General features: G+C 42.6%; 1 protein-coding gene across 1 annotated transcript in view; it reads right to left on the bottom strand.

Annotated features, from left to right (window-relative positions):
- Positions 1–851: 851 nt before the first annotated feature.
- The window catches only part of LOC110964430 (myosin-7B-like), a 36,309-nt gene continuing 13,942 nt past the window's right edge, over positions 852–23,218 (bottom strand). Inside the window, exons 24-45 of the mRNA XM_022213154.2 lie at positions 22,704–22,946; positions 22,448–22,624; positions 21,266–21,411; positions 20,835–20,925; positions 20,600–20,757; positions 19,603–19,834; positions 14,678–14,804; positions 14,426–14,544; positions 12,791–12,987; positions 12,014–12,197; positions 11,387–11,552; positions 9,971–10,095; positions 9,772–9,887; positions 9,466–9,652; positions 9,067–9,276; positions 7,710–7,835; positions 7,528–7,618; positions 5,616–5,695; positions 5,357–5,461; positions 5,176–5,271; positions 3,724–3,867; positions 852–3,648 (exon numbers count right to left, since the gene is read on the bottom strand). Of these exons, the coding sequence (XP_022068846.2) occupies positions 3,637–3,648; positions 3,724–3,867; positions 5,176–5,271; positions 5,357–5,461; positions 5,616–5,695; positions 7,528–7,618; positions 7,710–7,835; positions 9,067–9,276; positions 9,466–9,652; positions 9,772–9,887; positions 9,971–10,095; positions 11,387–11,552; positions 12,014–12,197; positions 12,791–12,987; positions 14,426–14,544; positions 14,678–14,804; positions 19,603–19,834; positions 20,600–20,757; positions 20,835–20,925; positions 21,266–21,411; positions 22,448–22,624; positions 22,704–22,946 (3,132 nt within the window). The 3' untranslated portion in view covers positions 852–3,636. The remainder of the gene's footprint in view (positions 3,649–3,723; positions 3,868–5,175; positions 5,272–5,356; positions 5,462–5,615; positions 5,696–7,527; positions 7,619–7,709; positions 7,836–9,066; positions 9,277–9,465; positions 9,653–9,771; positions 9,888–9,970; positions 10,096–11,386; positions 11,553–12,013; positions 12,198–12,790; positions 12,988–14,425; positions 14,545–14,677; positions 14,805–19,602; positions 19,835–20,599; positions 20,758–20,834; positions 20,926–21,265; positions 21,412–22,447; positions 22,625–22,703; positions 22,947–23,218) is intronic.

Here is a 23,218-nt window from a genome sequence, read left to right as displayed (position 1 = left end):
AACACCACAAAGCGACTAAAAACACCACAACGAGACTAAGAAACACCACAAAGAGACTAAAAACTCCACAAAGACACTAAAAAACACCAGGAAGGAGACAGAAGAACAAACACACATTCTGTTAGCTCCTGTTAGCTCCCTTTAGCTGTTGTTAGCTCCTTTAAGCACCCATTAGCATCTGTTAGCTTCTTTTAGCTCTTGTTTGCTTCTGTTCGCTCCTTTTAGCTTCCTTTAGCTTATGTTAGTTGCTTTTAGTTCCTATTAGGTTCTGCTAGCTCTTTTTTAGCTATTGTTTGCTCCCATTAGCACCTTCAATCACCCGTTAGCTTGCATTAGTTCCTTTTAGCTCCCATTAGCTTCTGTTAGCTCCTTCTATTTTATTATTTATTTTCTTCTGCTCAAAAGTGTGTTTGTGATCAAAACTGAAGACTACAAAAACACCAGAAAGAGATGAAAAAACAACCTTAAGAATATACAAAAAGAACAAAAAAGACATTTTCATGTTAGCTCATGTTAGATCACGTTCGGTCCTCTTAGCTCTTGTTAGCTCCGCGTAGCTTATGTTAGATTGTTAGCTCTTTTTCGCTCCTGTTAGCTTCCAGTACCTCCTCTTAGCACATGATAGCTTCCATTAGTTCTTCTTAGCTCTTGTTATCTTCTGTTAGCCCCTCTTAGCTATGTTAGCTCCAATTACCTGCTCTCAGCTCTTGTTAGCTTCCGTTAGTTCCTCTTAGCTCTTGTTTGCGACAAGTAGCTGCTCTTAGCTCTTGTTAGCTTCCGTTAGCTGAAACTGTGTCACTGTATTGCAGGTGGAGCTGGTTTCAAAGGAGAACTCAAAGAAGCCAGAAAACTGAGTCGAACAGATTTTTATTTATTTTCTAAAACACAGAAGATTCCAGTCAAAACAGTCAAACAGTGACAGTAAAATCCACACGTCAGTAATTTACAGTCAGAATGCAGGTCCATGTTCTGATGTTTAGAGTTTGATTAACTCTGATGTTGTGTTAGCTCATAGAGCAGCTAAAGCTAACATGTTATTTCCACATTAAAGAGAAGCAGCAGTTTCATGTTTCTGTCCAACTTTAATCTGTTTTAGCTCCATCCTTGGCCTCCTCCACCTCCAGAGGAGAACATCTGCGTCTTCAGCTACTTCTGTGTTTCGCATGAGAGCCTGAAGGTACCAACTGCTACCTTCAACACGACACACAAAACTATCAGATTCAAAGTAAATAAATATAATGTAAACGTAGTCACGGTGAATTTATGTTGAACGTTCTGACGGTTCTTCTGTTTCTCACCTAAAAAATACCCTTAAGGCAACAACAAGCAGAACAGTAGATGTTTCATATTTAACACCATATAACTGTATAACTATAACCAGCCCGATCTCACGGGGATTCGTGAAACTGTCACGTAAGTTTTAGTTTCGGTTTCGTGCGCACCAACACGATTTCGTCATGTTTTTCGTGCCGCTCACCACGAAATGCGCACCAATGTATTTTAAACGGCGGACTTTTCGTGCCACTCAGAACGTATTTCAAAAGAATGTGTATATTATATTTTTAATGTAAAACCGTGGCGAATCCAACGCTATATTTTGCATGACATCGTCCCTAACCATAACCCTAACCATAACCTAACCATAACCTAACCATAAGCCGGTGGTACACTTACCAATTTGCATAGGAATTTCAAGAATGTCCGGCGGCCGGCGGCCGCAAACGCGATCACACAAGCAGTATACGCCGATGGACAGCTTAGATCGTCATGAATCCGCCGGTATAAACCACTTTCAGATGTGATTACCACAGCGAAAAACATTTCGTGGTGAGCGGCACGAAAAACATGACGAAATCGTGTTGATGCGCACGAAACCGAAACTAAAACTTATGTGACAGTTTCACGAATCCCCGTGAGACCGGGTTGCTATAACCATATAACTTTGAGAACTAGGTTTCATACTTTCACTTTATCACTGTCGTCTTTAAGGATTTCAAGCTAACACCTACCAAAGCTCTCAAAGTTTGTCACACACAGTTCAGATTTCAGGTTTTCTGAAGGTTTTTGAAAGTCTGAAAAACACTGAATTTAGTTTCCTCCATCACAGTCCTTTTAGGTCAGGGGTTGGCAACCCGCGGCTCCGGAGCCGCATGCTGCTCTTTCAGCCCTCTGTTGTGGCTCCCTGTAACTTTGGAAAATAAATTGTTCTGCCTTTCAGGCGCGTTTCAATGCATTTTAATATAGACAATTTTATTGTGAAATTACCGCTCTTATTTTGACGTGTCACTCCACCGCATGAGAGCGCAGAGTTGAAGCAGAAAGACAACACGGAGCTTCCGATTCCCACACGTTTCATGCCTTTTTTTTTGTTTTACTCCTGGAGAAGCAACGCCTGTAGTTTCACATCGTTTTGTACTCAAGAATGGCAAGCCTGTATATTAAAGCTCCACTCCAAGAAAGACACGTCTGTCTTTGAGTCAAAAGTACTCATGATAGGGTAATACACGTTACTCACAAGAACACGGCAGCAGGTCAGAGAGTCAGAGGAGTGTCGTCTTGGAAAATAGGGCAGCGACTTACTGGAGAAAAGTTACTAGCTTAAGATAAATAGATAAATACATTTTACAAGTTAAATAGGCATTCGCAAAATATTGATTTCCAGCTAACATTACGTAACATATGAGGTCCAGGAGCAAAAATGACATTAACCAGGTAAGATAAATATTAGTGGAAGGACACAATTAAAAAAATGAATCTATCTAATTAGAGGCTTTGTAATTAATTCATCACGACTGATTAACAAAGGTATAGAGGTAAAAAAGTGATATATGCAGCGTCGTCTTCATTTTAAATGCCAAAAGGATTTTGTGGCTCCCGGTGTTTTCTTTTCTGTGGGAAACGGGTCGAAATGGCTCTTTGAGTGTTAAAGGTTGCCGACCCCTGTTTTAGGTCTTGTTAGCTTACGTTAGCTCCTTTTAGCTTCTGTTAGCTTTCGTTAGCTTTTTTTAGCTCCTGTTAGCTGCCATTAGCTTTTTAAGCTCATGTTAGCTTCCATTAGCTCCTGTTAATTTTCGTTAGCTCTTGTTGTCTTCCGTTAACTCCTCTTAGCTCTTGTTTGCTTACATTAGCTCCTGTCAAACAAATAACTGCCAAAGTTAGTTGCACACGGTTTAGTTTTCAGGGTTTCTGCAGGTCTGAAATTAGTTTCCTCCATCGCAGACAACAACAAGAAGATCCATGAAGGTCCACGTGAAGTTAATGTATCATCTACTTGTCTGTACAGTATGTTTTGTTTATCAAATCTGATGGAGAATAGAGTCAGAGCAAAAAGGATCCCAAAAGTTATTAAAAGTCTTGAGTTCAATTTGATGATCCAGAAATTCTGTTACAGTTCACGTCTTCCACTGCTAAGATGACTAACCCAACTACCAGACTGCTGCGTCCAGATCAGCTCTGCTATGCTCTCCATCCTACCACACTTCCTCTACAAACCTTTTCACCAAGCTTCATAGTCAAGAAACGCAGAGATAAATGCAGGTTGAAGCGTCTACGATCCTGAACTCTACAGCAGAAACACTAAAACCACAGCAGTCACACACAGCAAACACTGGAGGCGTCTGAAGATGCAGCAGAGCTTCATTCTGTGATCTGTGGAGACACAAACATCACGTTAAAATGTTCGGATTCACCGGCTGAACATCGATAAACTGTCCTTCCACTCACCGTGGCGACCTTCATGCTTTGTTCACGGGTTCGAATCCGGAGCTTGTTGACTGTCGTCTCGGCGATGTCGGCTCTCTCCTCCGCATCATCCAGCTCGTGTTGGACCTTCCGGAAACGAATGGCGCTGCAGCTCACCTGCTCCTCCTGGTGGACAAACAGAGGAACAACATCTGATCCATCCTTTTATCTCCAGGTAGACAGAGTGAGATGATTGGAGGATAAAGACTCCTGGATAGAACAGCACCATGAAGACTAAAGAACCTCCAAGAAACTCAGAAAAGGTTGTTGAAAAGCATCAGTCAGGACAACACAAGAACATTTAAAGTTCCTGAAGATCTCTTGGAGTCAGTTAAATCCATCATTAAGAAATGGAAGGAAGATGGAACATGAATAAATCTGACTAGAGCAGGACGTCCTCAGAGACTAGAGAGGGAGGCCACCAAGACTCTATGACTCCTCTGAAGGAGTTCCAGCTTCAGACTGTTCATCCAACAACTGTTGTCTGTTCTTCACCAGTCAAAGCTTCATGGAGACAAAGAGAAAGACTCTGATGGAAAAAGCTCCAATTAAATGTGCACTAGAGTTCACCAGAAGACGTGGAGACTCTGAAGACACCTGGAAGAAGGTTCTTTGGTCTGAGGAGACCAGGATGGAGCTTTATGTCCATCAGACAAGATGATATGTTTGATGGACACCAAACACTGAACATCATCACAAAGACACCATCCCCACTGTGAAGCATGGTGGAGGCAGCATCATGATGTGAAGCATGGTGGATGCAGCATTATGACGTGGGAAGTTTCTCAGGAGAAGGTTGGGGTGATGTAAAGTATTCTCTCCACCAGGTTCCTCCTGCAGGTGAAACTGGTGTTCTGACCAGAAGGCAGTCAGGTATTTATGTTCAGGTGTGCAAAACTAAAAATCCTGATCCAATGATCATTATAAACATCAAGGATTCTGAGCTTTTAAATGAGGGAACTTTGACAGAACAAACACCACAGCATCTTAACAGCATCTGAAACTTTTCTGTAAGTCAGCTCTGATGTCCCATTAGCTTCTAAGTACTTATGGCTAACATGTTAGCATCATCCAGAAGATGCAGGAACATTCCTCTGCAGTCCAACATTCACTTTGTTTTAGCTCCGGTTTTGGTTTCCACCACCTCTACAGAAAAACATCTGGTTCTTTAACTGCTAGTTCTTCTTCTTTCTCCACCAGTGGATTTCTGGCTGCATCTGCAGTTTATCATAACTTTAGTTTAGAAGGTGCTGTCTTCAATTTAAGTGGTGAGAACCTGGAGGTTCCTGCTGTTACCTGGAGAAACAAACCTACGAGAACTTTTACACAACACAAAATCCCTAGGTTCAATGTTTTTATCAAACCTTCTCTAGATGGAGTTTAATGTGAGCTGAGTGGAGAATATCTGATGTCTGAGATGTTCTACAGACTCACAGCGGTCTCAGCTTGTCTCTTGTAGCTCTTGACTTTGGTCTGCAGCTTCTCGATGAGCTCCTGCATCCTCAGCAGAGTCTTCCTGTCCTCCTCCGACTGCAGAACACAGACACAACCAATGAGGAACCACAGAACCTGCAGAACATCAGCAGCAGCAGCAGCAGCAGCAGCTGGATCAGACCTGGTACATCAGCTCTTTGACTCTCCTCTCGTAGCGTCGGACTCCTTTCTGGTATTCTTCACTCTTCTTCTGCTCCATCATCAGCTCCATCTGCAGCTCCCTCACCTGAACACATCACCACCATCACCTTTATTTCTGGATGTTCTCTGAAGCACCAGAGCAGTGACCCAACAGCGAGCAAAAACATCTAGAACCTGCTGGTAGACATCAGAGGATCAGGGGACACGTCACACCAAAGCTCTGCAGATGTTCTACTCACTCTTGTCTCCAGTTTATGAAGCTGTTTCTTTCCACCCTTCAGAGTCATCTGCTCTGTCTCATCCAGCTTCACCTGAAGTTCTGTCAGAAACAAACCAACTGTTAGCATCGAGCTAAAGCAGCTCAGTGTGAAGACATCTACAGTTTACATCTACAGCTCCTGAACTCCACTCAGATGTTTGTGAAAGTACCTGAGGATGGATGACTGTAGCTACACACGTGGACAAAATTGTTGGTACCCCTCAGTTAAAGAAGGAAAAACCCACAATTCTCACTGAAATCACTTGAAACTCACAAAAGTAACAATAAATAAAAATTTATAGAAAATTAAATAATCAAAATCAGCCATCACTTTTGAATTGTTGATTAACATAATTATTTAAAAAAACAAACTAATGAAATAGGGCTGGACAAAATGATGGTACCCATAACTTAATATTTTGTTGCACAACCTTTTGAGGCAATCACTGCAATTAAACGATTTCTGTATTTGTCAATGAGCGTTCTGCAGCTGTCAACAGGTATTTTGGCCCACTCCTCATGAGCAAACAGCTCCAGTTGTCTCAGGTTTGATGGGTGTCTTCTCCAAATGGCATGTTTCAGCTCCTTCCACATATGTTCAATGGGATTCAGATCTGGGCTCATAGAAGGCCACTTTAGAATAGTCCAACGCTTTTCTCTCAGCCATTCTTGGGTGTTTTTGGCTGTGTGTTTTGGATGGTTGTCCTGTTGGAAGACCCATGACCTGCGACTGAGACCAAGCTTTCTGACACTAGGCAGCACATTTCTCTCCAGAATGCCTTGATAGTCTTCAGATTTCATCGTACCTTGCACACTTTCAAGACACCCTGTGCCAGATGCAGCAAAGCAGCCCCAAAACATTACTGAGCCTCCTCCATGTTTCACCGTAGGGACAGTGTTCTTTTCTTCGTATGCTTGGTTTTTGAGTCTATGAACATAGAGTTGATGTGCCTTACCAAAAAGCTCCAGTTTGGTCTCATCTGTCCAAAGGACATTCTCCCAGAAGCTTTGTGGCTTGTCAACATGCATTTTTGCAAATTCCAGTCTCGCTTTTTTATGAGTTTTTTTCAGCAGTGGTGTCCTCCTTGGTCGTCTCCCATGAAGTCCACTTTGGCTCAAACAACGACGAATGGTGCGATCTGACACTGATGTACCTTGGCCTTGGAGTTCACCTTTAATTTCTTTGGAGGTTGCTCTGAGCTCTTTGGATACAATTCCAACGATCCGTCTCTTCAATTTGTCATCAATTTTCCTCTTGCGGCCACGTCCAGGGAGGTTGGCTACTGTCCCGTGGGTCTTGAACTTCTGAATAATATGAGCCACTGTTGTCACAGGAACTTCAAGCTGTTTAGAGATGCTCTTATAGCCTTTACCTTTAAGATGTTTGTCTATAATTTTTTTTCGGATGTCCTGGGACAATTCTCTCCTTCGCTTTCTGTTGTCCATGTTCAGTGTGGTACACACCTTTTCACCAAACAGCAGGGTGACTACTTGTCTCCCTTTAAATAGGCAGACTGACTGATTATGAGTTTGGAAACACCTGTGATGTCAATTAAATGACACACCTGAGTTAATCATGTCACTCTGGTCAAATAGTTTTCAATCTTTTATAGAGGTACCATCATTTTTGTCCAGGCCTGTTTCATTAGTTTGTTTTTTTAAATAATTATGTTAATCAACAATTCAAAAGTAATGGCTGTTTTTGATTATTTAATTTTCAATAAATTTTTATTTATTGTTACTTTTGTGAGTTTCAAGTGATTTCAGTGAGAATTGTGGGTTTTTCCTTCTTTAACTGAGGGGTACCAACAATTTTGTCCACGTGTGTATAAATGGAGGTGAGATCATTCCATCCTCTGGAACTCCTCACCAGTCTGTCTTTAGCTTTGTACCTTTCACTGTAGACTCCATGTTCTTCTTCATCCTCTCTAGCATGTTGCTGCTGTCCTGCTCCTTCTTCAGCTCCTCAGCCATCACAGCCGCCTGGTGAGACACAAACGAACAGGTGAGAGGACACCTGAACCCTCAGCCCTCAGGTATTCGTCTGTTGGTTTGGATCAGGTTCAGGACTGACGTCGGTGATGGCCTTCTTGGCTTTCTCCTCGGCGCTGCGACTCTCCTGCAGAGCTTCATCCACCTCCCCGGTCAGCAGAGAAACATCTGCCTCCAGCTTCCTCTTATGGTTCACCAGACCTGCATTCTGGAAAGACAGCAAGCAGCCGATTAATCGATAATTGACAAGGAAAGCACGAGAGGTGGAACGTCTTCAAGAACCAACCAGAAGTCCAGAAAACCAACTAGACGTTAAGAACCTACCAGAGAAGTCCAGTTGATTTCGTCAACTGAACTGGATTCAACATCTTGAAGGACCTATAAGAGGTTCAACTGGACCTCCCTGGTAGGTCCTTGATAACGTTCCACCTCTCATCTTGGTGGAACATCTTCAAGAACCTACCAGAGAAGTCCAGTTGATTTCGTTAACTGGACTGGATTTCATTAATGTCTTCAAGGACCTACAAGAGGTTCAGCTGGACTTCTCTGGTAGGTTCTTGAAGATATTCTACCTCTCATCCAGTTGATTTCTACTGAAGCTCCGATGATCATCATGACCTGGATGCCTGAGGATCTCCACAGACAAAAGGATTACTCTGATGAGGATGAATTGATGGGACTCAGAAACACCCCCACAATTTAGTTAACTGTCCTTGTGTCATTTCCGACGTATAACTCCCGATAAGTCCTCAGTGGTGGATTTGTAGTAGGAATTCTCTGGAAGATGTTTCAAGAAACGTCTTTCAGGGAAGTCCGGCTGGTTTCTACTGAAGCTCCTACAACTGAAAGGTTGTGCAGGAAGAAATTTCTCACATCAGTTCTGATTGGAGGTCATTAACCTCCTCATTAGTCTTTGTCATGGTGCCCGTTGCCGCTAAACTCCCACAATGCTCTTTGCTTTAACCTCCTCTGGTCTCTACAAGATTAAACAGGAAGAGGCTCCACCTGCTGGAACAACCAGGAACTACAGCTGATCTACGATGCTTAAAATGTGTATTATCAGTGAAATGGTGTCAGCAACTGGCAATGCAGGAGGTCCTCGGTTTACGACGTCCTTGACCTACGGCGTTTCATTGTTATGTCAGAACTGGTTACATGGAACTTGTTGATGAGTGGAGCGGATGAATAAGTCGTCATGCGGCGCTATCAGATGGCTTTGTTTCCATTGTCCGGTTGTACTCCACCTTGGATTGTGCTGCATTCACGAACTTATTGCCCTTCATTATGACTCCCAGCGTAAGTCAGACTCTTCTGATGGAATTCTGACTTACAGCAAAAATCGTGCCGTAGGAACGGAACTCCAACATAAGTCAAGGACCCCTATACTAAGTATTTAATATATTGATCTGTGATGCTTACATCAGTATTTATTTCCGTACCTGTGAGGTCAGCAGGTTGACTCTCTCAGCCACCTCCACCAGCTCGTGTTCGGCCACCTTGCGGACGCGGTCGGTTTGTTCCAGGACACTGCGAAGCTCCTCCTCCTCCGCCGTCATCAGCAAACAGCGTCGTTCCAGCAGGACGATCTGTTCTTGCAGCTGATTGGTCAGCTGGACTTTGTCCTCCAGGTCCACCTGCTGCTCTTTAACCTGCGATACAAACATCTTGTTGTTACCACCAGGGGGCAGAAAACCTGTGACCATCGTCAAGCTAACAGAAGGACCTGACAGGAACGGTTCATGAGGTTTTATAGTGTTTCAGGTGTTTTCTTCTTCTGTGGTGGTTTAATTGAACTTCCTCAATTTTCTGACCGGTAAGACCAGGCCAGGTGAGCTTACCTGTGTCTGCAGGTGTCTGATGACCCTCTGGCTCTCGGCTGCCTGACGGTTGGCGTGAACCAGCTGGACCTCCATCTCGTTCAGGTCCGACTCCATCTTCTTCCTCAGACGAACCGCCTCGCTGCGACTACGAACCTCCGCCTCCAGACTGGCCTGCATGGCCTCCAGGGAGCGCTGGTGGCCCCGCCTGGTGGACAGAACTGGAATTACTGCTCACATTACAGCAGGTGTGAGGTGTTTACCTGAGTCTAGCAGCTGATTGACTGGTGCTGTCCATGTCTAAACCTCTGAGTTTCTGTTTACTACCTGAGGTTGTCGATTTCTTCATCTTTCTCTGAGATCTTGCGTTCGATCTCGGCCCTGATCTGCTGCAGCTCCATCTGGAACCTCAACGTCTTGCTCTCCTCGTGCTCCAAGGTTCCCTGATGGGAGGAGTCAGCAGGTGAGTCAACAGGTGAACTGGTGGAGAGCTGACAGGTGTGAACTGCAGCAAGTAGGTAGTTACCTCTGCTTCCTCCAGAGCAGATTTGATGTCGCTTTTCTCCACGTCCAGGATCTTCTTCATCCTCTCCAGTTCGTGGATGGTCTTCCCTCCCTGACTGATCTGGTCTGTCAGGTCCAGGATCTCCTCTGGAAAACAACCATATTCAGAATGCTTTGTCATGTGAACACCTGTACCTGCTCAGTGACGAACCATCAGATGAACTTCTACAGGAATAAACCCATGAATCAACCTTTAGTCCTCCTGGTTCAGTTCAGCAGCTTCCACTGTGATGTTAACTCAGAGTCATGAACCTCCATCATTCTAGAAGCAGAGATAGGCCCAATAAATACTGTTGGTTGTTGTCACTCTGAGTTAATACTGAAGTTCTGGATCCACAGTGAAAACAGAATGACTGGAAGGACCGATTCAGGAGTTCCTGCAGTGAAAAGCTGTCTTAGATGTCAACAGTCTTAAAAATGTTCATCTCTATCAGGAGATTCTTTAGACCAGGAGTCAAACTGATCCTAGTACAGATTCCTCATTCAGTTTAATCTCCAGTGGACTGGACCACTAAAACCAGTAAAATCACAGCATAATAACCTATCAATAACCACAACCCCTAATGGTTCCTTTGTTTGAGAGCAAAAATGTTCACATTTAAGGAATTATCTTTTTACAAAACATCATAAACAACCTGAAATTTATGAAGAAAAATAAATTCTATTTCATCAACATTCATCCTCAGTTTATCATTTCCTCATTACAACTTCCAGATCACAGAGTGTCTACAAAGGAACACAACATTTAGTCACCTGGACCTGAACCATGGAGGATTTACTGGAGGATCACAACCACAAAAAAAACAAAGAAAAGACAAAAACAACAAAAACCAGACAAATTATTACAAAAACGAGGCACTAAGTGACAATAAATGAGACAAACAACACGAAACAAACAAAGAGAGACACAAAAGGTACAAAGCAACAAAAAAATCGACAAACGAAGAAATGGGACAAAAAATGACAAAAATGAGACAAGAAACACAAGTGAGTCAAAAAGGAGACAGAAAACGACAAAAACCCAAAATAAACGACAAAAAACAAAAAAGAAGACAAAATATTACAAAACAGACACAAAATGACAAACGAACAATGAACAATCTAATATTTTACTTTATTATCCAAACAACTTGTCATGGTCTAGAAATGATTTTAAATTTATAGTTTTACTAATTTAGAATCTGCAGTTAATGTCTTCTCTGGAATTTTTACACTTTGAGGGCCGGATTGGACCCTCTGGAGGACCAGATTTAGCCCATGGGTCGCATGTTGGACACCCCTGGTTTAGATTCTCCTCTTAAAGTCCTTCTAAACTGGACCTTGACGTCCTGATAATGCTAGTAGTCCCTGTGTGGCTGCTGATGGAGTAGAATGGTACCTTGGAGGTTCCTGTTCTCTCGTTTGACCGTCTCCAGATGGTCCAGAGCTTCTTCGTAGCAGTTCTTCAGCTTAAAGAGCTCCGTGCTCAGACTGCGAGACTCTTTCTGCGACACCTCCAGCTCCGTCTGGCTGTCCTCAAACTTCAACTTCCAGTCGCTCAGCAACTGCATCATACCAGCAAACAGCCAACTAACAGCCTCATATCTCAGCTTATTTCATCTACAGGTTCATCTGTCCCATTCATCTCACTTATCTCATTCATCTCATGTATTTCGTTTATCGCATTCATCCCATCTATCTCACCTATCTCATTCATCTCATCCATTTCATTCATCTCATCTATCTTATTCATCTCATGTATCGCATTCATCTCATCTGTCTCATTCATCTCATCCATTTCATTTATCTCATTCATCTCATCCATTTCATTTATCTCAGTCATCTCATCTATCTCATTCATTCCATTCATCTCATCTATCTCATGTGTCTCACCTATCTCATTCATTTCATTCATCTCATCTATCTCGTCTATCTCATTTATCTCATTCGTCTCATGTATCTCATCTATCTCATTCATCTCATCTATCTCATCTATCTCTGTGCTCGGCTGGTTTTCCTGACCAACCGTGTCAAAGTTGCGCTGCCTCTTGTCCAGAACCAGAACAGCAGCGTTGGACCTCTCCAGCTCCACCACCAGATCATCGATCTCAGTCTGCAGACGCTGCTTGGTCTTCTCCAGAGAGGAGTTTTTAGCCTGAGATGCCTCCATGGCTTCTTCAGCGTTGTGCAGTTTAATGACCAGCTTCTTCCTGCAAACAACAAAACACACGAATCACAGAAAGACTCTTCAATTTGTTCCGAACAACGGCTTTAGATTAAATCTCTGGAGATCCGGAACCCATCAGTACATTTCATTGATGTTCTGGTTTATATGACTGATAGATTACTGAATATTTGCAAACAGCAGATGAATTTTTTTTGTAACTAAATGCTAAAGCTAAAGTTAGCATGGTAATATCTAAACAGTAGACAAAGCAATACAAGCTTTGCCTTAACGTGTAACTTCAAGCAAACTTGAAGCAAATTTGCTTGAAGTTCCACGTTAGCATAGCTCTACACATGGCAGATGAAACGTTTTTGTAGCTAAATCTTAAAGCTAAAGTTAGTATGCTAATTTCTAATTGGTGGATGAAGTGATACCAGCTTTGTTTTAATGTGGAACTCAAAGCAAATTGGAAGTAAATTTGCTTGAAGTTCCATGTTAATGTAGCTTTACACTAGGTAGATGAAACTTTTTTGTAGCTAAATGCTAAAGTTAGCATGCTAATATCTAATCAGTGGATGAAGTTATCTCCTGCTCTTTCTGGTTGCTGTAGGACTCTCCAGCAGCTGCTGTTCTTACTTTGCCTCCTCCAGCTCCTCTATCCTCAGCACGGCGTCGGTCTCGTACTTGGTCCTCCACTGGACCAACTGGCTGTTGGCGGTGGACAGCGCCCTCTGCAGTTCAGCCTTCACCTCCTGTTCCTCTTCCAGCTGCTCTCTGAGCAAACTGCAGTCATGACGCGACGCCTGAACAGCGTGAGCCAACGCAACACGAGCCTGGAGCAGGAAACATGGGCTGCGTCTGAAATGGCATACTAACGTACTACTCATACTAAGTGTGACGTCAAAATAAGTATGTAGTGCGTTCACATTAGATAGTATGAAAAGACTGAGGTCGCGACAAATACCTGGATGTATACTATTTCCGGAAAATTTTTAAGTATGCGCGGTGACCACACTAGTCATACTCAACCGCCCCATAATGCTTTGCGAGCTGTCCACCGAAATGGAAGCCTCCGCAGGATCTGTGGCCAGACTGGGGCGATTTTTATTTTATTTTATGTGGTTAAGTAGTCATCCTAATCACCCCACAGATTTGAGAAATAGGCGTTTTCTGACCAACGTTATAAATTTGTCAGACGCCTCACAACGTGCTACTGAATGCTAGCAGCTAGTTGTAGCAGCTCGCTTTGCATACAGAACAAGTAGCAGCTACCTCCAGTAGCCTGCAGCTACAACTGAAACGATTCGCATAATCTGGCTAATAACTGCATGAGGAGTGCCGGCTTGAAATTACCACATTAATTATGCGACTGGTTGTTAGCGTAAAATTGACCTGAAGCCGGCATTCAGCCGAGATATTTGATAGCCGTACTTCCGGTTTTTGTCGTCAGAGGTTTGAAATGCATTATGGGAAACGTAGTAGTATACTACAGTGTGAACGGTCGGCATTCTAATCATACTTATAGTACGTAGTATACAGTATATACTCATTGAGAATGTAGTATGTAGTACGTTAGTATGCCATTTCGGACACAGCCATGGTCATCACACCGTGTTAGGAAGATTGATGTATGTTCCAGTTCACATGCCTACAGTGGCACCTAGTGGTGAGGAGACAGACTGCATCTAAACACTTCGAGGAGAACCCACAGTGTCCTCTAAAAGATTGTTTATAAAAGATGGTCACAGCTTCAAGGTCTGAAAAGTGAAGTCTAAAGCCTACATTCTCTCTACCAGCCAGCAGGGGGCGACTCCTGGTGGAAAATAAAAAATACAGGAAATTAGTGTAGGATGATCTGAACCTTTACGCATGTTCCAACTGCCAGAACCCTGTAGAACCTTCTTCAGGCTGGTTTTAGAGAACCAGGGTGCTGCTGCAGGGTTGGTTGTTCTGGATGAAGGTCTTAGATCCATTTCTCTGCCCCCTTGAAGTCCTCATCAACCAGTTCATTTTTGCCATCAACAGTTAAAAACTCACTGTATAGAGCAGGGCTGTCCAACATGCGGCCCGTGGGCCACATGTTGGAAAGCTCACAAATTCTAAAGTTGAGGCTTCAAAACTTTCACTCCACAAACCAACGGGAGACGTCTTGGTTTCTGCATCCATCTTTTACAGATGGTCTATGTTACAATGAACATTCAGAAACATCAGCTGGTTAAGCTAGCGGTCAGGTGGTTCTAGACTGAAATGACGGATCAGAGTTTTCTTTACTTTGCTCTCCTCCTCCAGCTGCCTCTTCAGGTCCTCAGAGTTCTGGCAAACTCCCGCCTTGGACCGCTGCAGCTGACCAATCATAGCGTCCCGTTCCTCCAGACGGCGGCTGTTCTCAGCTTAAAAGAGGAACGTCCAGGTAAGTCTTAGAGATTGCAGATCCACCTTTTATGATTCATTCTTTTCTTTTTAGGTCTAAAGCAGAGGTGAAGAAATACAACCCTGAACCCAGATGTGAAGTATTCGGTTTACCGGTCTCTGTGAGCGCTTGAGCTTTCTGAGCAGAGACTTCAGTCAGTTGTCTCTGTAGATCATCTCCTCTGGTTCTGCTTTCATTCAGCTGGTCTTCATAAACCCTGCACATCTTCTCCACGGCTGCCTGGAACACACAAATCATTCATCAGAATTAAACGTTTGACTGATCTAATGGAGCCCCAAACACAGTGAGAAGCTCTAAATTCTCTAGATAACCTGTGATTTTTGGGACTCTGTTGAAGGTGGCAAGCAAAGTTGGTAGACACAATCAGTGGAGCTCAAACAAAGCAGGAAGTTCTAAATTCCCCAGATAACCTGTGCAATAGACATGACAGGTGGAGTAGGTGGAAATGTAGAACTTCATCATCATTAAGTGTTGGATTGATTTGTTCTTTTTTCTCAGTGGAGCTCCAACACAGAAAGAAGTTCTAAATTCTCCAGTTGGCCTGTGCCATATCTATCACAGGTTATCTAGAGAACTATTTATTTATTAGTTTATTTGATAGGGACAAGTGTGTACAATAAGCAAGTAGCACACCAAAAAAAAACATTTATAGCCAAGGCTAATTTGCCATCAAGATGGCGGAGGCGGCTGCATCGCAGAAAAAAGTAGCTGAAACTGACGGGACAAAAAACGTATATCTGCCTGGTTTGTTGGGCTCCACGCTATATACACTGTTCCACTATTGTTACATCTTTGATGCTACCAAAAAATGCGACATTTGGAACATCAAACAGCCACCTAAACGTAGATCCAGGAGTCCGTGCCTTCAAAACAAACAAATGCGGGACACATCAAAGGATTACGTAGTGTCCTTACGACTACTGGCTCTCTGTGTGTTCTGCATTGGACTCCTGATCCTGCCATTGATTTATGTTGATATAATGCAAAGACATTTGCCTGGGTATGCCCTGAATAAGATCCCACGCAGGATTTTTAAGACTGGACATGGACAATGTATATTATCTGCAATCCTTCACAATGGTTTGGTCCAAACTGGAAAAACTATATAAGTTAGAAAGCCTCACAGCAAAGGACTCAGACATTTTGTCAAGAATCAGACTTTATTTTATGCTTCTACTTCTGGCGGGGGACGTACATCTAAACCCCGGGCCTGTTCCACGTAGAAGTGAGGATGTAGGAGTAGTAGGATTGGAGCCTGTCATTCCAGCGGAGGCGCAGGGGAATGATACAACTCCCCGAACAGCGCGGATGGAGTCGAGTATTTCCTTGATTACATGGCCGCCCTCGGTGCTACTATCAGCAGAGCAGAGGCGGGAGAGTGGTGAGATGACGGGCGAGGACACGGCGCCAGGTGATACGGACGGTTTACTACTGGAGGAGGTCGCCGAGCCCGGCGTTTTATCGAGCAACCCGACCACGGAGGTGATTCTATTGGAGGAGGTGGAACACGCACTCGCTGCACAATGGCCGAGCATTGAGCCATCCGGATTAGACACGGCTCGAACGGAGGTACAACGTAAAGAGCCCCCAAAACGTGGAGCTCTTACCCGAAAGGAACAGGCACCTTCCTCAAGATCACATGGGAGTAAAGGCGAATCAACTATTGCGCGGACTAAAATATTAAAAATAAGAGACACATCTAATATAACTGATTGTATGGGACCTGGACACGGAACTACACAGAAAAAACAAACCGTGAGTAATACACATCCATATGCACTGTTACATATTGTATCTACCGTCAGTCATGCAAAAATTATATGGGATCGGGATCAAAAACCAAAAGGGATTTTTGGGGGACATTTAAATATTTGTAGTTTATTGCGGAAACATGATGAGATAAGGACACTTCTGACACTGTCAAACTTGCAATTTTTAGGTCTTACAGAAACCTGGCTTCATGATAAAATCAATACTAGTTTGCTAGATGTTTGTGGTTACAACTGTTTTAGCAAAGATAGAAAAATAGGTAAATTAGGTTATGGCGGGGTGGTTTTGTATGGGCGCGATTCCTTTAAATGTATAGAACTAACATTTGACTGTGATGTTCAAATAGAATATTTATGTTGATATTATTCTGTCCCCTAGAATGCACTTTATAATTCTGTTGTTTTATAATCCACCTTCCAATACTGATGACAAATTTTGCGAGGATTTAGAAAAACTGTTGAAAGTAACGTCCCTCAAATCTGAAATTATCATAATGGGAGATTTTAACATCGACTGGTTTAACAAAAGCAAAAGGAAAAAAATAAAAATGTTGATGACCAAATATGACCTCTAACAGATGGTAAAAGGAGCTACAAGAATTACAAAGAAAAGTGAGACGCAAATTCATCTGATTTTCACAAACAAAGAGGAGCGTATTCAAAAGTCATATAATTTCCTAACAGGATTGTCATATCACAATATGACTTTGATAGTGAGAAAACTATCCAAAAATCGTCTTAAAAGAGTCTATAGGCCAAAATCTACTATATTAAGAATTTCTAAAGATGACATTCCTAAGCTCGACAAGGAGTTGCAACAAATAAACTGGGAAAAGATAGTGTGGGATGGTGTAGACAGTAGCTGTAAGCAATTCATGGACAAAGTTGGAAAAATTGTAGATAAGTTCTTAAAAAAAGGGGAAAAAAATGGCAAACAGAGATCTTTACCCTGGATTAGTGATCCCATCAAAAAACTAATGAAACAGCGAGACCAAGCTCCAAAACGGGCAATCAAAAGTAAACTTAACACCGACATGGTAATATATAAAAGTCTTAGAAATCGCGTCCTTAGAGACCTGAGAGTGGCCAAAAGTGATTTTTTTATATCAACAATTACGCAGGCTCGTGGAAATCCATCTATGATGTGGAAAACGATTAATAATATGGTGAGACCTAAAGGAAAACAAGTAAACTTGTGCAAACTTAAAATTGGTAATGATTTTCTAAATGATAGTAAACAGATTGCTCAGGAACTCAATAATTATTTTGTCTCATCCGTTGAGGAGTTGGCCATTGGCTATGATTTGCAGACCAGAGTAGAGTGTCAGCAGCATAAAAATATAATTGGTAGCACATTTTCTCTTAAACAATTGACCGAGCAAGAGGTGCTAGAAGTCATAGGGAAAATAAATAACAGCTACGCTAAAGATCTTTTTAATATTGATGTTCCACTTCTTAAGAGAAATAAAGAAGCACTGGTAAAACCCCTGACGCGTCTGGTTAATTTTTCCTTTAAAAAGGGAGAATTTCCAAATGAATGGAAGTGATCAAGGGTTATACCCATATTTAAATCTGAAAAAGTAGATGAAGCCCATAATTATAGACCAATTAGCATTTTGCCGATCTTTTCCAAGGTGTTGGAAAAGATTGTAGCAAATCAGCTAATGTCGTTTTTGCAGCTCAACAATATACTGCATCCTCTGCAATTTGGATTTCATCCTTGATACTCAACTGAAACTGCCAATTGCTATTTTATCGAACAACTTTAATTAGCAATTGACAAAAGTCAAGCAGTTGTAGCAGTCTTTTTGGACTTAGAAAAGGCTTTTGATTTGTTAAATCACAATGTTCTTCTACAGAAATTATCAAGGCTAAACATTGACAAGTTAACATTACAGTGGTTCAAAACATACTTGGAACAAAGACAACAATGTGTAATAATAAACAATGAAAAGTCATCCTTTTTAACACTAAAAACAGGAGTCCCGCAGGGATCAATACTTGGCCCACTCCTCTTTACACTGTATAAAAATGACTTGCCAAATATTTGTCCTGGTGCTGGTTTCCAATTGTACGCAGACGATGCGGTTGTTTATGTGAGTGGAAAAAACATCGAAGCCATTACTGCTCAGCTGCAGCACCATCTGGACGCTGTGTCAGCGTGGCTCCAAAATTCAGGTCTCACTTTAAATGTGAGTAAAATAGTATCAGTTTGTTTTTCCTCCAGGTGTTTTCCATCTGAGGAACTGCATCTGACAATTCATGGTCAAAACATTGAACAAGTTAAGGAGGTCAAGTATTTGGGCCTGATTTTGGACTCTCATTTAACATTTGAAAGTCACATTAAAAAGATTACAAAAATAGCTAAGGCAAACCTGTATACTTTTCGACTCATAAGGGACTGTTTACCATTTCAAGCAGCAAATGTATTTAATCACGCAATAGTCTTTTCCCACCTTAGTTATTGCATAACCTCATGGTCACAGGCAACTAATACAGCAATGAATCCGCTGAGAATGATTTACTAGAGCTTTAAAAACACTTGCTAAAAAACCAATAAGAACTCACCATTGTGAAGTATTGCAGAAGTTAAATTTTCTAAACTTTTAAAATTTTATTAAGTTTTGTAACCTAAAATTATTGTATAAATGTTTGCATAATCAAACCCCTGAGGCCCTTGGACAGCTTACAGTCCCACTCAGAGCACTGGGCTCCGTTACACGAGGAGCCGCCACTGGGAACATAAAAGTGCTTTATAGGAAAACAGCACTGGGGAAGTCTGCCTTTTTAATAAAGACTGCCACACTGTGGAACTCGTTACCACCTGAGCTAAAAAGGGACCTAGATCTAGGAGCTTTTAAAAATGAACTGAAGTCTGTTTTAAAAAGGGATCAAGTCTGTACCCATTTTTAGTACTGTTGTACAGTGTTTGTGTTATGTCAGATTGTAATGTAATGTAATGTAATTTTGTACTGTAAAAGCCCATCTAGGGAAGAGCTTCTTCGCTGTGTTCCGACTCCATTGAAGGTGCCGAGCAAAGTAGGTGGACAAGTAGAACTTCATGATCATTAAGTGTTGGATTGTTTTAATCTTCTTTTTCAGTCCAAACACAGTGAGAAGCTCTAAATTCTCCAGACAACTTTATCCATGACTGCCTACTGACCTCAGTACACCTGAGGAACGTTTACTGACATTGAACAACTGTAGTTACTGTACCTTTAAGGCGACGTTCTCCCTCCTGTTCTTACCTTCGCTCTGGTCAGCTGCTCCACTTTGGTGGCCAGGTCGTCAGCCTCCTGCCTGAACTCGGCTTTTTCCTTCTCCAGCTTCTGCTTGGTCCTCTGCAGAGCATCGATCTGCTCACTGAGCTCCGCCACCGTGTCCGAGTGCTTCTTCCTCAGAGTGGCGGCCGTCGCCTCGTGGTGAAGCCCCACCTCCTCCAGCTCCCGCCGCATCTTCAGGAAGTCCGCCTCTCGCTTCCTGTTCCACAGGAAGGGTTAGGGTCAGGGTTAGGGTTAGGTTAGGTAGCTAATAAACCCAGAGGAAAGAGTCCTCAACAGGTGGAAGAAACAAACTGAAACAAAACCTGGATTCATTGATTAATCTAACTTCTGACTCCGTCTACATCAAACTAACCCCCCCCAATAAAAAGAGAAAAAACGGCCAAAAAGTCAAAGAAACTACAAAAAAAGGGACAAAAGAGCCAAAAACGTCACAAAAAGCAATTGAAAAGGGACAAACAAGAGACAAATCAGCCAAAAAGTGACAAACTACAAAGCAGACACAACACAGTCAAAAAGTCCCCAAAAATACTAAAAAGAGTAAAAAAATTACAAAAACTACAAAAAGAGACAAAAATGACTAAAAACAACTACAAAAAAGAGACATAACATCCAAAATATGAACAAAGAATCTACAAAAAGAAAAAGGAGCCAAAAAGTCACAAAAAAATTGCAGAGAGGAAAAGTCACAAAAGAAATACTCAAAAGAGAAAATCAACACAAAGTCACAAAAAACAAAAATGTCATAAAATCAGATGTAAAACAAAAATGTACTGAAAGCAATCAAGTCTTTAATGAACCCGGAGGAAAAACGCCTGAACAGCTGGAAGCAACAACCTGAACTAAAACCTTCACTAACTGATGAAGACACTACTGTGAAGTTCTCCTTTAGGTGATGGACTTGAACACTCCGTCTGCTGCTGACCTTACTGATTCCTATAAAACAGTAGAAACATCTGTGGACCTGTTCAGAGCGATCTGAGCAGCTGAAGCTCCTCCAGCCTCCTCCAGCTTCTCTCCCAGCTCCTCCAGCTCTCTGGCGATGTCGTTCCTCTGGCGCTCGGCTTTAGACTTCCAGGCTCGTTCAGCCTCCAGAGCCTCCTCCAGCTCCTCGATACGAGTCTGAGGAGGAACCACAGCCAACACTGTAGCAGCAGCAGAGATGGAGATGAAGGTCTGGAGATCTGCTGTGGACCCACCTGAAGCTCCTTGATCTTCTTCTGAAGCTGAGCCACCAGACTGTGCTCATCCTCCATCTTGGACTGAAGCTGACCGAACTCGAAGTCTTTCCTTTAGAAAGGAGTGGAGAGAGAAGAACATCTGAACCCAAAACCAGCATTTTGTCTTTTCTAACATCTCCAAGAAGACATCCAGAAACTCTAACAACAGACTGATCTTCAGCTGTCCAACAATCCACCAACTACTCATCTGCTTTGCTAGAAAAAGTACAAATCTGAGCCTGAAATTGTGATATTTCTTCTGGTTTCCATCATTCTGAGTCCTACAGCCAGAAGACATTCCAAGTTCTCTCCTTCATGTTGTTTTGGTTCCTCAGAGCTGCAGGACTTTGATGAATAAACCACAGTGAGTTAAAATGTCTGACGAGGGTAGTAGAAACTGATGTTCCTACTTCTTCAGTCGCTCCTCCAGCTCCTCCTTCTGGTTCTCCAGGTCCCTCACTGAGTCCATAGACAGCTTCAGATCGCCTTCCAGCTTCCGCTTGGTCCGTTCCAGATCAGTTCGAAGCTTCTTCTCCTGCTCCAAGGACGTTTCCACCTGGATGGAGGACAGAATCCAGATTATCTTCACCTCAGATTGTAGGAGCTTCAGTAGAAATCAACTGGACTTCTTTGGTAGGTTCTTGAAGACATTCCATCTCCCATCTTACATGAGAGGTGGAACATCTTCAAGAACCTACAAGAGGTTCAACTGGACTTCTCTGGTTCTTGACGACGTTCTACCTCTCATGCTACGTCTTCAAGACATTCCATGAACTGGACTTCTCTGGTAGGTCCTTGAAGACATTCAACCTCTCACTGAATGTCTTCAAGAACCTACCAGAAAAGTCCAGTTCATGGAATGTCTTGAAGACGTAGCATGAGAGGTAGAACGTCGTCAAGAACCAGAGAAGTCCAGTTGAACCTCTTGTAGGTTCTTGAAGATGTTCCACCTCTCATGCTACGTCTTCAAGACATTCCATGAACTGGACTTCTCTGGTAGGTCCTTGAAGACATTCAACCTCCCACTGAATGTCTTCAAGAACCTACCAGAAAAGTCCCATTGATGGACTGTCTTGAAGATGTTCCACCTCTCAGCCAAGATGAGAAATGAAACGTCTTCAAGGACCAATAAGAGGACAAGAAGTTTAACTGGACTTCTCTGGTTCTTGACGACGTCTTCCAAGAACCTACCAGAGAAGTCCAGTTGGTTTCTACTGAAGTTCCTACGATGTTATGACCTGGATGAGTGAGAACCTCCAGAGACGTTTCACCTCAGATCAGTTGGAATCAGAGTTTTGATTTAAGAATGAAGACCTGATCTCCCTTTCCTAAATTCAGGAGTACTCTGGATCGAACAGGTCTTCATGAACACTGAGTAAAACTTTGTTTCCCCATAAACGACCTTTAAAGTTTGAAGGTTCATCGACAACCCAGAAGTTCCTGCAGTGGAAAACCTTTTAAAACATCTGAGTGTTTGGTTCCTGTGCTGGAACCTTGCCTCGATAACATGCTACAAGTTGGGTTTGGTTCTGATGTTCTCTAGTTTGTATTCACGGCGTTACTGGAGACCTCTGAGGTGGATCTTTGCTTACGCTGTCGACCTGCTGCTCCAGTCGAGTCTTGGCCTTGTTCAACATGTTGACCTTGTCCTCCTGGGCCTGAAGGTCGTTCAGAACCTGCTGGTGGGCTTCCATCAGAGCAGCTTTCTCTCTGCTCAGAGCCGCGATGGATTCGTCCAGAACACACATCTCCTGCGACAGGTTTTTCACCTGGACAGAAGAAAGGAAGCGTGTTATTCTGAGCATGGAGGAGGAGCTTCTCGGCGACGTTCAGCTGGTTTGAACCAACCTTGTTTTCAACTCCATGTCGGTCCTTCTCCACTTTGGCCAGAGTTATCTCAAGGTCGTCCATGTCTTTCTTCAGAGAGGAAACTTCGTCCTCCAGCTGCCGTTTCTTGGAGGTCAGCGTGGCGCTCACCTCCTCCTCGTCCTCCAGACGCTCCTGCGTCTCCTTCAGCTTCGACTCCAGAGAGATCTTGGACTGGATCAGCTGATTGCATCGATCTTCTACGTCTGTCAGGTTGTCCTGCTCCTGCAACAGCAGAATGAAGAAGATGTAAAATCATTTAACGATATAAACTCATGGAGGCAGAGTTAAAAATGTCATCAATATTTCCACATAAATGTGAAACAAACTTGATGAAAACTTTTTAAATGTTGCAGAAACTTAATAAAAATACAAAATAGACTTGTTTCCATGAGCTGCTTTAAAATGAACAAATAGGGCCGATAATAGTGGAATTAGCTTTATATGCTATTTTAGCTTTATATGCTACGTTAGATTTATATGCTAAGATAGCTTTA

This window comes from Acanthochromis polyacanthus, chromosome 6 (genome assembly GCF_021347895.1).
Source record: "Acanthochromis polyacanthus isolate Apoly-LR-REF ecotype Palm Island chromosome 6, KAUST_Apoly_ChrSc, whole genome shotgun sequence".
Taxonomy (NCBI): domain Eukaryota; kingdom Metazoa; phylum Chordata; class Actinopteri; family Pomacentridae; genus Acanthochromis; species Acanthochromis polyacanthus.
The sequence above is the reverse complement of the archived record's forward strand: the minus strand, read 5'-3'. Positions and strand labels throughout refer to the sequence as shown.